Raw genomic sequence first — 16,111 nt, forward strand, 5'->3', positions numbered from 1 at the left:
GACAGAGTTTCTTTGAATTTCTGTGGATGTTGTTTTTTCCGTCCCTCCAGTGACAGTTATTCTCAGAAGCTTTTTGCTGTTAATGTATCTGCTCACTAGACTGACAGTAAGTGTCTCCATGAAGTCATTTCTGTCCCCACTCTTCTGCTTTTCCCACATTAGAGAATTTTTTTTCTTTTCAAGGACAGCAGGATGTTCTCTCACTCTTGCTGTCCGTTAGATGCCTGTCAGAATCATCCCGCTCTTCTTAAACCCAATCAATACAAACAGTCTGCTTATCTCTGTATGCATCTGTTATAGACCAGATTCAGCCTTGCACATATTTTACCGCAGCGCTGAATGCTGTCTGGGATAGGTTGCATTGTGTTTTCAGATGTGCTGAATGCAATTATTGCTCATGCAATCAAAACTGAAAGGTCATTTGATTATCTGCAAACAAATTGACATGCTTGCTTGGTACGGCCTCTCTCTGTTGACAAAGGGGCAATCTGAATGAGACGGATCAATACGGTGACTCAGCAGACACCGGTGACTGCTTTTCCAAAAAGGCAGCTGATTTTATTTTCATTTACCTCTATAATTTTTTTATGAGCCATTTGTCAGCTGCTACTGTGCAAGTGGTGTTTCTGATTGAATAGAAAAAACGCAGCAGCGCCCCCAGCCGGTGGAAAGGCACCACCATCATTTTGAAAATCCTTCCATCACTTTAAATCTGTCAGCGGTGCTCATTTGCATGTCATCCATAATTCACTGGCAGGTGGAATACACCACCTCCTGCATCGTTTATAACCTTTTTCATCTAAACACACACTTACTGTACGTACTAAACACACAATGTCCACCCATCTCTGAGGTGTTCACTATTATTTTATTTAGTCGACTGCAGTTTTTTCACTGGGATAGCAATTTCATTCCTTGTGAAATTCACAAAGGTTGCATTTATTACATTGCGTTATTTTTCTGCATCTCTTAGACATTCATTTGTCAGAATGAAAATGTTTTACAGCAAGAACTCTTGACTTGCCAATTCACATCTACACTCACCGGCCACTTTATTAGATACACCTATTCAACTGCTCATTAACGCAAATGTCTAATAGGCCAATCACATGGCAGCAACTCAATGCACTTAGGTATGTAGACATGGTCAAAATGATCTGCTGCAGTTTAAAATGAGCATGAGAATGGATAAGAAAGATGATTTAATTTATTTTGAACATGGGTGCCAGACGAGCTGGTCTGAGAATTTCAGAAACTGCTGATCTACTGGGATTTTCACGCACAATCATCTTTAGGGTTTACAGAGAATGGTCCAAAAAAAAAAAATAATTCACTGAGCGACAGTTCTGTGGGCAGTTCAGGGTATTGTTGCTGACCATGTCCATCCCTTTATGACCACACTTCCAGCAGAATAACACACCATGTCATAAAGTGTGAATCAGCTCAGACTGGTTTCTTGAACATTTCAATTTGTTCACTGTACTCACATGGCCTCCACAGTCACCAGATTTCAATCCATCGTTGGGGTGTGATGGAACAGGAGATTCGCATCATGGATGTGCAACCTACAAATCTGCAGCAACTGTGTGATGCTATCATGTCAATATGGACCAAAAGCTCTGAGGAATATTTTTAGTAACTTGTTGAATCTATGCCATGAAAGATTAAGGCAGTTCTGAAGGCAAAAAGGGGTACTACAGTAGTAAGATGTACCTAATAAAAAGGCTGGAAAATGTATATTAATCCTAAAATATGTTCTCAGAAATGAATGGGGTCTTATGGGAAAAATTGCCACCAAAATTATTTTTAAAAATCTACAAATTAAAATATAAGGGGTATAAAAAAAAATACCCTGGATAATTAAATTTAGCTATTACAGCTTTAACGATTGCAGTCAAATAAGAAAAAATATGAATAATGCCGGTTTGCAACATTACATTGAGGTCTGAAAGCATTGCTTCAAAATTATTATTTTTTTGCATTGTATTGTATTGCTGAGTATTGTAACTCATGTTTATGCTAAGCTTATGAACACAGTAGCCAATCAGAGGCTGTTAGATTAGTGTCCGGATCAAAAATTATTCCAAGACCCAAGAAGATTCATGTTCAATGATTTAATGTTCTGACAGCAAGGGAGCAATGCGGATAGTATTTTTGTGGATAGTATATAAACAGGCATACAAACAGATGATAAAGCATTGTGTTTAATCATTGGTATAATCCTATTGATTACAACCATTCAATTGATCGAAAATTATAATTGAGCATGTGATTATATCAAGAAGCACATGCATTAATAACATTAACTTTAGTTTCCTTTAAAAGTAAACATACTGTATATCAAAAGAATATAAGTTGAATATATGGAAATTGATTAAAATAATTTATCGAACAATTAGGTTTGTGATGCTAACATCACGGACCAACATGATCTGGCTAAATATTCAAATAATGTTGGTCCATGATGTTAGTATCACAAACCTAATTATTTACACAGTATTGCAAATCTACCCTGTATTGACCTTTTTAAATTGTATAATGTGCATACAGTTGTATTTGTTATCACTGTCATTATTGTGGTTTAATTCATTTATGAATTTGACATTTATGAATTTGACAATGTAAAAGTGTTTTTTTTTTTTAAGATAAAATGCCACTATAGAAATCAAGCCCAGACAGCAAAGATTGCCGCTTACTGGAAAACCCATGTCTGACCCTGGTTCTGATTTGTTGTAAATGTGTTGCCACATTTTTCTTTGTGTAGGTGTTGTGACTTGAGGCCTGGTTAGACGTGGTATAATGCTGCACACATCACTGAACCAGTTCTGCCTGAGAGCATGGCAGAAATTGCCATTTCGCTACACATTTGTTGGCTGTGATGAAAATGTGACTGCACATTATTACATTTCAGCACTTTCTTTTGGCCTCCAGCACCTCAAAAAATACTGTTTTTATCTATAAAGCCTAGGTTGAGTGTGGGGAAACCTACAGTATTCATGTGCTCATGCTGCAAAGACTGTTAGTTGATAACATTTCTTGAGTGTGTTTGTCAAATACTGAGGATAAACGCAGTTTTTCTGGACAAATATGCTTGGCATTTGATGAGTTTTAATAAGCATCCTGGCACATGCGTCTCTCTTCAGTAGTCGATGCTAATGTGGTCTGTCTCTGACAGCTCTAGGCTGGAAGTTAAGGCAAATGTGCCATCTAAAGGATTATCTGATGAGTATCATTTCATAAGCAGACTTTTATTGGTGATCCTTACTTAAATTCAGTCTATTGATCTGTTTAATCCCACAATATTTGTTATTATTTAAAAAGTGCTAAAAATGTCACTAACTGGTGTTTTAGTTACAGTCTTGTGAATATGGAAAAAGGTTTCAATCTGTTTCAAATCAAATTGTTTATTAGGGTTAATAAAGTATGCTCACAAAGATTTGATAAAGACATTATACTTAAAGGCACAATGCAGTTTGTACCATTTTTAACACAACCCCAAAACTATTAGAACACTGTGGATTTTGCAGACTTGCATTATCTTGATAATGTGTACTTGCATTATCCCAAACATTTAAACAAATCCAGAGAAATAAGCTATTTTAATTAGTGACATGTACTGTGTTCTGTGTGTCGCAATGCTAATTGGGGTTAAGTGACATCATTAGCATTGTGACATCATTAGCATTGTGTGTCACCATGCTAATGATATCACATAACCCCAATTTCGTGTTTTATTTATACATAATATGTAAACTACAAAAATGCTTTAATGTGTCATATATTGTATTGCATTACATCGGGAAGCATTGTATAAAGGAACCCTAAAATGTAAATAGTATGATAAAACAGTGCTTCTTCACCACATCTTCCTCATGTTTTGCATAGTTTTACCAAAAACATGATTTTTGCTGGAGTCATTTAGGATGTTATAAAGTCAACAACTCTTACAATTCCACAATCAGTCAAAGCATCGACAAAATAAGCTTTTGTTTGTTGTGAATATGTGCATCTAAAGGCAAAAATTGCATACTGTGTGTTTAAGGTGTCTAGTGTTAATACTGTATATGAATTAATGGTTTGTTGGGTGCTGTCATAGAATGAATTCTGTAATTGTGTCTATGACACACATAATGAATTTAACGCACTATATACAAATGCATACCTATTATGTTCCTTTTTACAAGATGTTAAATAAGTGTCCCTAGAAAGTATATGTGTTTTAAAAGAATGGTTTATAACTCTGAAACTGCCCCTTTTATGCTTTGATCTTAATTGTGCCATATTGGTGACTTTCACTTTAAATTAAAATGAGATTGTGCTCCCTGCCCTTTTTTAAAGAGGGGGAAAGCTACAAATGCCTATGTGTCAGCAAAGTGGCAGATTTAAAAACTACTAACATTCTATGCTAATGAGGGAGAGATTGTCACTAATGGGTAAGGGCAGGGGTGTCCAAACTTGGTGCTGGAGGGCCAGTGTCCTATAGAATTTAGCTCCAACTCTAATTAAACACACCTGAACCAGCTAATCAAGCTCTTACTAGACATACTAGAAACTTTCGGGCAGGTGTGTCGAGGCAAGTTGAAGCTAAACTTAGCAGGAAGGTAAACAAAATAAATCCTTGCTTGAGGTTTCAGTCAGAAATATGTCATTATACCAGGGTTTCCGCGGGGTCTTAAAGTCTTAAAAACTCTAAAATTTAAAAATCTAACTTTTTGGCCTTATAATGTTTTAAATTTGCTGTTCTAGGTCTTAAATATTTTTGCACAGGTCTTATTTTTCCAATGTCCATGTAAAGCTACATCTAATGCTCATTTGAATAATTTTGTTGTTGTTGTTGCTTGGTTTTCGTGGTGTTGTAGTACTTTATGTCACTAGTCTAATTGTAGTTTGCGCTATTAAAACTACAAATGAGACCAACATGCAATAGCCTTTTAGCTTTCTGTTATTGAACTGAAAGTGCGCATGGCAATTGTGATGTCATCGCTGTGTTTGCGGCGGTTCAGTTTGGGTGCACGCGACATGATTTTAGCTGGTGGACCGAACAAAAGATTTTGAGACTCGAGTCAACAGTGAACCAGATGGCTAATAATTCTTGGCTAAAAATTGCAACAGCCGTGGGAAAGGAGGAAAGTTTTTGTAAATATTTGGGAAAAACTTGAGGCATAAGTTTGTTGCAAAAAAAAAAGGCCATGCAAAAGTGGCGACCCATGTGGTTTTAAGATTACAGAGTATGTTTTTCCGCTATTCATAGGTTTTACAGTGATGTACGTATATATTACAATTTTGAATTTAAAACAATTTACAAGTTACAAACTAAAATTAAGTAACAAATTATGTCTTTGATAACTGGAAAAGAATATATGAACCTGAGTTTACAATATACTGATGCCTAATTTCTAGGCTTTATTGGTGATAATGGTCAGGAATGTTAGACCTTTATTGCCTTTTTAGCTTTTAAGAGGACACAAACTAGCCAGACAGTAATGTGTGAACTGTTGAGTGGGCAGAATAAAAATCATCAAGGTTTTATAAAAAAAAAAAAATAAAAAAAAAAACTTTATAATCATTATAATACATTATAAAAATAAAAAACAAATAATTAAAAAATCTTGATTTGACGTAGTTCCAGAAACTGTCTACTTCTCTATTTGTCTGTCTGATTTTACTGTCTGTTTCTTTTGACCACCCCCTGTCATTTAAAAGAATATCTCAATGGCAAACGCGTCCAGTATGAAAGCCTCGTCCGTTTCATGAGGTGCATGATGCGGCGCCAGGCGAAAGTATATATCAGCCTTAAGATGTTTTTTTTTTTTTTTTATGTAGTTCAATGGTGCATTTAACCTGTCTTTAGTACTGTTCAATTTGACTACATTTATTTTTACCACTAATTTTGTGATTTAGCATTTTCTCTTTATGTGTATGTGTTTTTGATATTGTGATATAGGTCTTAAATTTAGTACTTAATGTTTTTTAAAAAGTCTTTAAAAATCTTAAATTTTACATTGATATCTGCAGAAACCCTGTCATACTGAAATAAGTCTGCAGCGATTTTCAGTTTACATGGTCTTTAATCAATTTTTGATGACTTCAGTAAAATGTTAATTCAGTTCACTAGCCACAATTGTGACCGACAATAAAAAAAATCTTGATTATTTCAAAGTGATTCTAATAGTGTCATTTGCATATTTTGATGTCTGGAATGAAATGGGTTAACTTAATTCTGGGATTGTGAGCAGGAGGATAATGACCTGGCTCGTGTGGCTGTGCCTCATGTGAAATTGCTGACTCTCTCTCTTTCTTTATCTATCTATCTATCTGCTGCAGGGACTCGTGGCCCTTCCGGCCCTCTTTTAAACTCCAGCCCTCATTAAGGTAACTCATTGTGACAGGTGGTCATTGTCATTTGTCATTCTAGTCTGTGTCAGATTTCCTGAGCTCCTCCATGCATTCCCCTGGAGTCAGTGACAGTGAGAGCCTGTCACGTCAGCCCTCATCCTGTCCTCGTGTGGCATTTCTCTCGCTTCATGCCAGTGGAAGTGTTTGATGATACTGTTAGGAGAGTCCAGTCCTGTAAAACACCTCATGTCGTGGTCTTCATTGAATCCCACTGTGTACAGTCACTATGTGCTGTCATGTTTGTTGCAGACAAGCTTCCCCTGTCCATCTGTGTTTCCTCTGAGATTGTTTGTGAGCTCATTATTATTCTTGTCTAGTATTTCTGGATAGTTGCTGCAACAGTCTTCCATTCAGACACTTTATACCTGTTTGTTTTAAATTGCACGTTGTTTTATTTGTTTGTTTGTTATGTGTTATTAAGGTAGATGATTTAATATTTAAATTATGGTTATGCACACTTACAGTAAGGGGGATTCGTACGGATTACAACCCACAGTTCAGAACACAGGTGACCTGCAGATTAATATATTTTTTTACTGCTAGTTTAATCCTAAATTTATAACGGTCAAAGAGAGATCGCCACTTGTGTCATTCAAATCACATGTATGAAAGCGTTTAGGTTTTTCTGTAAAATATAATGATGCCGGAAGAAGTTGTGGTAGGTTATTCGAGATGTGGTGGGTTTCTTAGGTTATTAAAGGTGTTTTCTGTTACTACTTGTTTAGCTTGCATTAATGCATTCAGTGTATGCTGCACGATTAATCATTAAAAGATCAGGATCTCAACACCCACGCAACAAAAAATGATGGTAATTTGTATTTGTTATTAATCTTACAAATTGCTGCATTTAAATCTGTGTTTGAAAAATGCAAAAATCAAGAAAGTGAATCAGTTTTTAGTCTTTTGTGTTAGTTATGAAGTTACAAACAGTCAAATAACACAGAAGTACTGGAGAACAGTATATAATTTAGATAAAACCACTGATGTTTATGGTAAAGATTTAAGTCATCATCATATGCTCAAAAATGAAAGTTGTATGCAGCAATTACATTATTTATCCAATAGGTGGCGACAGCCAGTCAACAAAAATACACCACTGAATAATTCTTCAAAAATTATCCATCTAGCAGTGAAACATAAAGTTTTATGGGTGAATAACTGAAACATTTATTGAAAATGAGACTAAAAATAAATATGAATAGTTCAAATTAGAATGTTAGATTTCTACATTTAGCATTATCAGCAACAGTAGTAGTACCAGTGAATTTTTCACATCACTGAATATTTTACTGTTTTTTATTTTATTCAGCTGATTATTTATTCATTTTATTTTAAATTAAATTACAGGTTTTAAGTTATGTTTGTCAAAAAAAAAAGTTTCCTGCAGTACTGTTTTTGTATTAAAGGGAAAGAAAATTACATTTGTCTTCTCCCCCTTTTTGGCTGATCCGAAAAATGGGCCGATCCGTGACTAAAAAAACATAATGTGATCAGAACCGTGAGATTCGGGATCTGTTACACCACTAATTTACAGGAATGTACTTTTGCACACACTGAAATAAAATGTTAAATAAACTTGCTAGCCGCTGTTTTACCTTTTCAGTCTGAAACTGAATTATTATTTTTTTTTTTTTTTTGGGTTTCTGTCAAAATAAATAATAATTGTAATTAATAGACAAATTTGTATTTGTACAGTACCGATTGTATTGTAAAATATTATTTATTCCTACATATTTTGGAAAGTAGTCTTCTATTCTCACCCAAGATACAATTATTTGATCAACAATCTAGTGAAATATTGTAATATTGAAACTTAAATGAAATGTAATTTATTCCTGTGTTGTCAAAGCTGAATTTTTACACCAGTTGTCAGTGTTACATGATCCTTCAGAAATTGTTGTAATATGGAGTGTATAACATTTCATATTATCAATGTTGGAAACCGTTTCTGCTGATTATTTTTTGAGGAATTCATCATTTATTTATTAATCATTATTTATTTATCTATTTATTGATGAATAGAAAACAGAAATGATTTTCTTTTTTGTGGTGGGTGATATACAAGTTACTGTAAGTTTTGATCAAATGAATGCATCTTTGCTAAATAAAATCATTAAAAAGTTTTTTTTTTAAATAAAAGACCTTCCTGACCACACATTTCTAAACAGTGTTACATATCGTACGAAGCTGCAACAGTGCAGTGTTACCAACTTTATATTTAGCGACTTTTCAGACTAGTAATTAAATACATACTGATTTGCACAAATAATAAAAGAAAAACTCCACAATGATGTTATCAAGACTTTTAGAAAAAGGTAAAAAGAAACTGTGTGAGACAATGATAACGACAGCCAGAGGAGTGAATAACGTCAAATTTACTGTCCTCTCCCATTAAATGATTTATTATTATATGTATAATTTTTATGATTTTATGTATTTCCCTAGTAAAGTCAAATCGATCTGCTTCTCATTTGTTTTGAATTAAAAAATGTAATTTGACTGTTTAATCTTTTCTTGTTCACAATCTCAGATAATTTAGTGACAGTTTGGGAACTTGTCTAAGTTTATTACATCTGAGAGATTAGCCTACTGCAAATTCACTACACATCTATACTGATATACTTTATTTAAACAGCAATATATTTAGTTAAATTGACTTGCATACATAAAATGTGGTGCATGTATAAATATAAATACCCCTGTATTGACCATAAGCTGTTAAACAAACAAAAACGGAAAACATGATGACGTCAGTAATATGTATCTAGACGTATGACATAATCTTCTGGTGACATATAGCGACTTTTCGGGCAGAGCTTAGCGCCTTTTCATTAAAAAAAAAAAATTGGCAACACTGCAACAATGTTCACTTCTGAGAGAAAACTAATAATTATGACAATAAAAAAATGACAAACATAAACGTCTTTATGTCAGCGTCATTTCAGGGAAATTTCCAACAAATTAATTGACAGGATACTTTTTTTTTTTGCCAAAGCGTCTGTGCTTATGTGGGCGATTCTTGGCCTGAGTTAAGTAATCTGCAAAGCGGACCAGACTTTATAAACTATAGATAGTCAAAAGTCTGGCTGTTCGAGGTCGGCTATTGCATCAGTGCCTGGATCATTTAAGGATAATGATTCATAATATGTCTCTCTGTTTTTCTTCCTCTCTCAGAAAGGGGAGCAGCGGAGAAGCTCCTAGAGAAGCCGAGCTAGAGGACTTGCATGAGGATGAACCACCCTCCTCTTGAGTGTCTCCAAAGAACCCGAAGCGTTTCTCATTGTCTGCGCTTTCAGACACCTCCAGCCCTTCCAGCAGATGATGATCATGACCCAAACCGCTCGACTACTCTGCGTTTCTGTCAGCTCGAGGCTTATCTTGACATTGAACTGGATACTGCTGTCGCTTTCATCCTTGAGGCTTTTCACTTTCGTCAGCCTTGCACAAGAATCCTTTTCCTTGCTTTTTAAGTCCCTCCATCATGGTTCTGGTGAAACTTTATCTTCACATATCTTGGATGTTCCACCTTTGTCCTCACATCCTGGTTAACAAGTAGACTTCAGAAAAAAACTACATTGAAGCAGAGTTGTCTGAAATAGACTACTACTTACTAAAGCAAAAGACTACAGCATGGATAAAAACTGCTGATAATAACTGATATCATGATATGCGGTGATGGCGTGGTGCAGTGTGCTGCCATCATAACATCTGTAAATGTGTATAAAATTATAGATATAGTGTTTTGCCTTTTTGTACGTGTTCATGTGCAATTCTTAAAGGGATAGTTCACCAGAAATGAGCATTTACTAAGTATTTACTCACTTTTTACCTGTTTTAAGCTCTTTATGAGTGTCTTCTGTTAAAAGCAAAAGAAAGTAGGCTATTTTTAAGAAAACTAAAAACCTGTAACCATTGACTTACATAGTAGTAAAACTAATTCTATGGAAGTCAATGGTTACCGGTTTCCAGCTTTCTTCTTCTTTTACATTTAATGATAAAAAAATAAACTCATAAAGGTTAAAAACACTTAAACAATATATAAATGATGACAGAAATTTAATTTTTGTGTGAACTATCCCTTTAACCCTCTCTATCATAGCATGGCCTTTCACATATTGTGGTGTTTTCATATCTCAATTTTCTCATTTCATTCAGATTCAGTATATAAACACTCACACAGTGCTGTGCTGTGGATCAAAAGGGGCTTATGTAACTACTAGACACTAAAAAGGCTCTCGATGTCTGCACATTCAGTGATTTCCAAAAAACGGGGCTTTTATCTAGAAATAGGGCTTATTTTCCATGTTTGTGAATGTTACAGATCCGCACCGGATGCAGGGCTCTGGTGTCGCAGCGCTTTGTCTCTCTACAGGAACAGAATGTGTCATTGTTTACCGAGTTTTCACATTCCAAAAGGCCTATTTGTCAGTCAGCAGTGCTAAACAGGCCCGCGAACGCACACGCAAACATGCCACCGAGGCGAAACGAGTGCGCGCTGTTGCGGAAAGAGAGGGAGTCACTTTCACTCAAAACAGACACGCCAATTGAGGAAAGGATCTGAATGCGGTGTTTAGCTGTGGAGCGAAAGTGAACTGCCATTCAGTGTCATCCGCTCGGCCTGCATTAACGCTGTCTAAAACAATACGCCTTTGTTTACATCAGATCGTCTGCCAGGGGAACTCATCATCCTCAGTTTTTTTTTTTTTTTGATCAACGGATTAAAGTTATATGGGGAATTTAAATTGTCCACCGTTGTAAATGAACGTTAATGCAATTCAGATAATTTACATAAAATTAAATTTTTATAGAAGTGTTCATGTATTAAAAGGACAGTTCATTCACATTACAAATGAGGCATGAAGACATAACTCTGTGTAGGGACTACATTTATATTCATTCATTTAGCAGACAGTTTAGTCTAAAGCCATTTATCTAAAGAACGAGGATAAAAGATGGACTTAAACTAAGTTTAGCATTAAACCACTAATAGTCAATATTCATTTAATAGTAAATTAAATAATACATTTAAACTGTATGCCTAAATAATTATGGTAACACTTTATAATAACTACACACTATCAATCATTTATTAAGCATTAGCAAATAGTGAATTCATTATCTGTTAAGTATTAATTACACTGAAAGATGTTAGTAAGAGGTTTATAAATACAGCTACAAATGCTATATTCTTGAATTTTATAATGTGCTTAATCATTGTGTTTTCATACTTTGTTAATGTTTTTTATAACTTAATTAAGTATTGCATTATTTACAAACTAGCTATTTAAAAATAGTTGGTCCTATCACAATGCATAAGTAAATGATTAATTAACTATTGAAATTAACATTCTTATCATTCGGGCATATACTAATTGTAAATTTGTATGTTAATAAATGCTTTATTAACTCAACTTCAACAAGTTTTTTCGACCTAATCTAGGACTCTTTATTCTTCACAAATCCCTTATAAATGACAATTAAAGGCTCAGTTATATTCTAAACAGGAAAAATATATATATAATGACTTATTTAATTTCTAATCATTTGACGATATACAAATGAAACTGTATCAAATGAAAAATAAATCTTTGCTATCTTATGTAAAATAAAATTACGGTACAGTTTAAACTTCGCTAAAAAACTTTGAAATGTTGTATCATAATATATTGTTACATTATTATATTGTTGTTTTATCCAATTTTATTTAATTGTATTTATTTCTAATTGTATTTTGACATTCCTGTTATTCTGCAGTGTTTACTTTTTACAATAATTTTGTTTTTTTAGATAAGATTGCAAACATTTATTGTTCATCTGATACTGAGCCTTTTATTGTTATTTATAAGGGATTTATAAAGCATACAGTAAATAGTCCTCACTTTAGATTAGGTCACTGACTGCATAAAGTTGAGTTGATAAAGCGGTTATTAACATACATAGTAACTACTAGTATATGCCTGAATAATAAAATGGATAAATCCTCACCTTGTCCTCTATGCGTTCTGAGAGATTTTGAGATATTGAGCTTTAAAGTTTTTGCATTTTATAGCAAACAGGATGTGTGTAACATTTGTTTTTTAAATAAAAAGTCTTAACATGTAAATAACTTAATAAAAAAAAAAAATCTCATAATGTAAATAAGTTGTCATTTAATAAGAATATGTCTATAACTCAGTTTTAACAAAAATGTCAGATAGAACCTTATAGTTCTAGGTGAAGAAATGTTGGTTTGTATAGTTTATTATTCATTTACTAACTCATTCTGACCAATTCTAAAAGCCACTATTGAATACAAATGGTTTGTAAATAATGCAATACTGAATTTAGTACAATTAATAAGTAATAAAGAATAAAAATACAATTATTAAGCACATTATCAATGTGCTTTTAAGTCAAGAACAGAGCATTTGTAACATTAATGTAAAGTTAATGCTTAACAGATAATAAGTTAACAACCTGGTTATACTTAATAAACAATTTATAGTATGCAGTTATTATAAAGTGTTACCGTTTCACTATGTACAGTAAACCCATTTAAGCCAATGTGTGTTTATTAGGTGCATTAAAAAAATTTATAAACACTTATACACCATTAACTTAAACAAATAAAATGAAGCCCTATTTAGCAGTGTGTCAAAGACACTAATTTTCATATAGGTCTAATTAAAGTGTATGGGAACCATTGTAGCCATCATTTACTGTTGAACAGAGCGTCTCAAACTATTGTGTGAACTGTCCCTTTAATTCATTTTACAAGAACAAAACTGGACTCAATCAGGTCAGTTGCCAATTATCCCTCAGTAAATAGATTATATAAACAGCGATTGCTTGAGGAAACCTTTAACCGATGTCACTCATTTAGCAGACTCGTTAAAACTCATATGAAGATGGATTGATAAATGGCAGTGAGTCGCTTTCATTATATTTTCACTAATATCCTGAGCAGATGGTGGTCCAGTTTTCCTGACTCCTACACATTCTTCCATTGTTCTTTCTCTCTTCCCCATCTCTCTCTCTCTGACCCTCTTTTATGCACAAACTCTTTATAAGATTGCTTCTTGTACATACAGTTTTCTCTAAACTGAATTTCACATGCAGGAAACCCATTTTCAGTGCCAAACAATACTGTTTTTTCTTCTTTTTTGTTATCAGGCATTAATGGAGTCTTGTTTGTGATTCTGTATGTGGTACTCAGGGTCTGGACGCTGCTGTTCTGGGAATACAGATTGAGTGGAGTAGCACATTCTGTGTTCACGAGCTCTAAAGTGTGTTTGTGTGTATAAGTCTGTTGAATGGTTTCAAATGACCCCCTTCTTTCATATGTGCAATCGCATTTGTCCATTGTGTCTCAAATGTACAGCAGTCTTGTCGGTTTGTTCTTGATGTTTGCTATGCACTTGTTAGTGTTTTGACGTTCGGCATGTCCCTTAACTTGCTCTAACCTCTCTCTGGGTTTGCTGTTTTTTAATATCAGTGTAAAACAAAACAAATAATGTCTGTAACCCCTTTAAATTGTCTCCTGCAGGACTTTTGTAAAAGCTGAACATATGCAGCAGCCGATACTCCATACCTCTGTATGATCAAGTGCGAAGGCTTTATTTCCTTTCCCAGCTCACGTGCAATAGATTAGGTCTAATTACCCAAAGGTTGTTTTTTTGACTGAAGAAGGGAGAAAAAGTGCACTGTTAACACTTTCCAGGAGAATCTACAGTAACTTACTGTAAATCAATTACAGCAGAAGTACTGTATTCACATTTACAGCATCTTTTATCTTGCTGTACATTGTATGTATTCACAGTATAGTATTACTGTAAAATCTACTGTAATTTCACAATGCAACTTTAAACTACAGTAACACTGCATAACTGTCCTACATTAAAATACAGTTATTATTACAGTTAAATACTGTGCAAACTACAAAAATGGTTAACAGTGTGGGCATTTTGAGGCACTTTGTAGCTACAAAACATTTTTGCTTTCAAAGCATCTCCGCTTTTTAAAGTTCCTTTCCTTACACATGTTGATTTAAAGGTATATCAGAGAAGATTCATGAATAGAAGCCGTAGATGACTGTCTTGCTAACATTACCAGTTATTTGTGTCAGAGTGCCTGATATCGCCGGTTATTTATAGACGTCTGTATTCTGCTGCACTGATCTGAATGTAACTGTTAAAAACCAATCGAAGAAAATAGACAAAAAAGAGCATGGCGTGAGGAGGCACTAAATGCAACTCTTTTGATGTAAATATGTACCAAAGCATATAAAGATGCTATTTTTTGCATGCTTTTTGTACACATAGACATAATCAAAGACAATAAAGATATCACAGGTGTCTCTGCTTTCTTCTTTATGTTGTCATGTAGGTTTTAGTAATTGGGAATCAAGTAATTAGAAATCAATCAATGAATTCGGAGCTGTGCTTTAAAATAGTACTTTTTGCGACAAAAATTCTGTAAGACTGTAAACGGTGGCATTAAAAAATATCAAATTTAGGTAGATGGCAATACAGGGAAATAAAAGAGTGGCAAAATTAACACAGACATTTATCAGGATACTTATAAATAAAGATATAGTATAAATAAAGACTAGTTGACTTTACTGAAATGAGTGAGTAAACAGGCCATAGGTTTACTTATTATTATTATTTTTTAAGTAGATGAACTATGTGCATAACTATAGAAATTAAGTTATATAAACTTAAAAGTTACCAAGTTAAACAGGTTTACTCACTATTTTAAGTAAAGTCAGCTTGCCGCTTTTAAGGCAAAGGGTTTACTCCCATTGCAGTGTGTGAGATAGACCATCTGAGTATCCAAGAATGCTGAGTAGGTTTTTATATATATATATATATATATATATATATATATATATATATATATATATATATATATATATATATATATATATATATATATATATATATATATATATATATATATATATGTATATATATATATATATATATGTATATATATATATGTATATATATGTATATATATATATATATATATATGTATATATATATATATATATATATGTATATATATATATATATATATATATATGTATATATATATATATATATATATATATATATATATATATATATATATATATATATATATATATATATCATTGTTAATATAGTTTTAAAAATATTTTTGTTATCATTTTGGCTGCTCAGTGATAAGCAGTGGTCGCCTCACAGCAAGAAGGTCTCTGGTTTGAGTTTCGGCTAAGCCAGTTGGTATTTCTGTGTGGAGTTTGCCCTGGGTTCATGTTGGTTTCCTCAAGGCGCTCAGGTTTCCCCCACAGTGCAAAGACATGCACTCTAGGTGAATAAAAATGAGACGTTGTGTTTAAGTATGTGTTAATTTGAATGTGAATGAGTGTTTCCCATTACTGGGTTGCGACTGGAAGGGCATTCACTGTGTAAAACGTATGCTGCAATAGTTGGTGGTTCATTCCGCTGTGGTAACCTCTGAAATCGAGACTAAGCTGAAGGAAAATTAATGAACTATCATTATTATTTTAATTTATGTTTTCTTTTTTATTTTAGTTTGGGATAGTTTACCCACAATTGCTAATTCTGTCATCATTCACTTACTTCCCTAAAACCGGTTTGGCTTTTTCTCTTCTAAACACAAAATATATCATGAGTTTGGAAACCTGTAACCATTGACTCCCATATTATTTGCTTTTCCTGTGGAAGTC

General features: G+C 33.5%; 1 protein-coding gene across 9 annotated transcripts in view; it reads left to right on the forward strand.

Annotated features, from left to right (window-relative positions):
• Positions 1-14,729, forward strand: part of camkk1a (calcium/calmodulin-dependent protein kinase kinase 1, alpha a) — a 136,524-nt gene extending 121,795 nt beyond the window's left edge. For 4 of the 9 annotated variants that reach the window (XM_087251877.1, XM_087251874.1, XM_087251875.1 and 1 more), the window contains 2 exons: positions 6,325-6,372; positions 9,571-14,729. In XM_087251877.1, coding sequence (XP_087108003.1) covers positions 6,325-6,372; positions 9,571-9,646 — 124 coding nt within the window. In that variant the 3' untranslated portion in view covers positions 9,647-14,729. 9 annotated transcript variants of the gene reach the window in all.
• The last annotated feature ends 1,382 nt before the right edge of the window (positions 14,730-16,111 follow it).

This window comes from Danio rerio, chromosome 5, assembly GCF_052040795.2.
Source record: "Danio rerio strain M-AB ecotype USA chromosome 5, GRCz13ab, whole genome shotgun sequence".
Taxonomy (NCBI): Eukaryota; Metazoa; Chordata; class Actinopteri; order Cypriniformes; family Danionidae; genus Danio; species Danio rerio.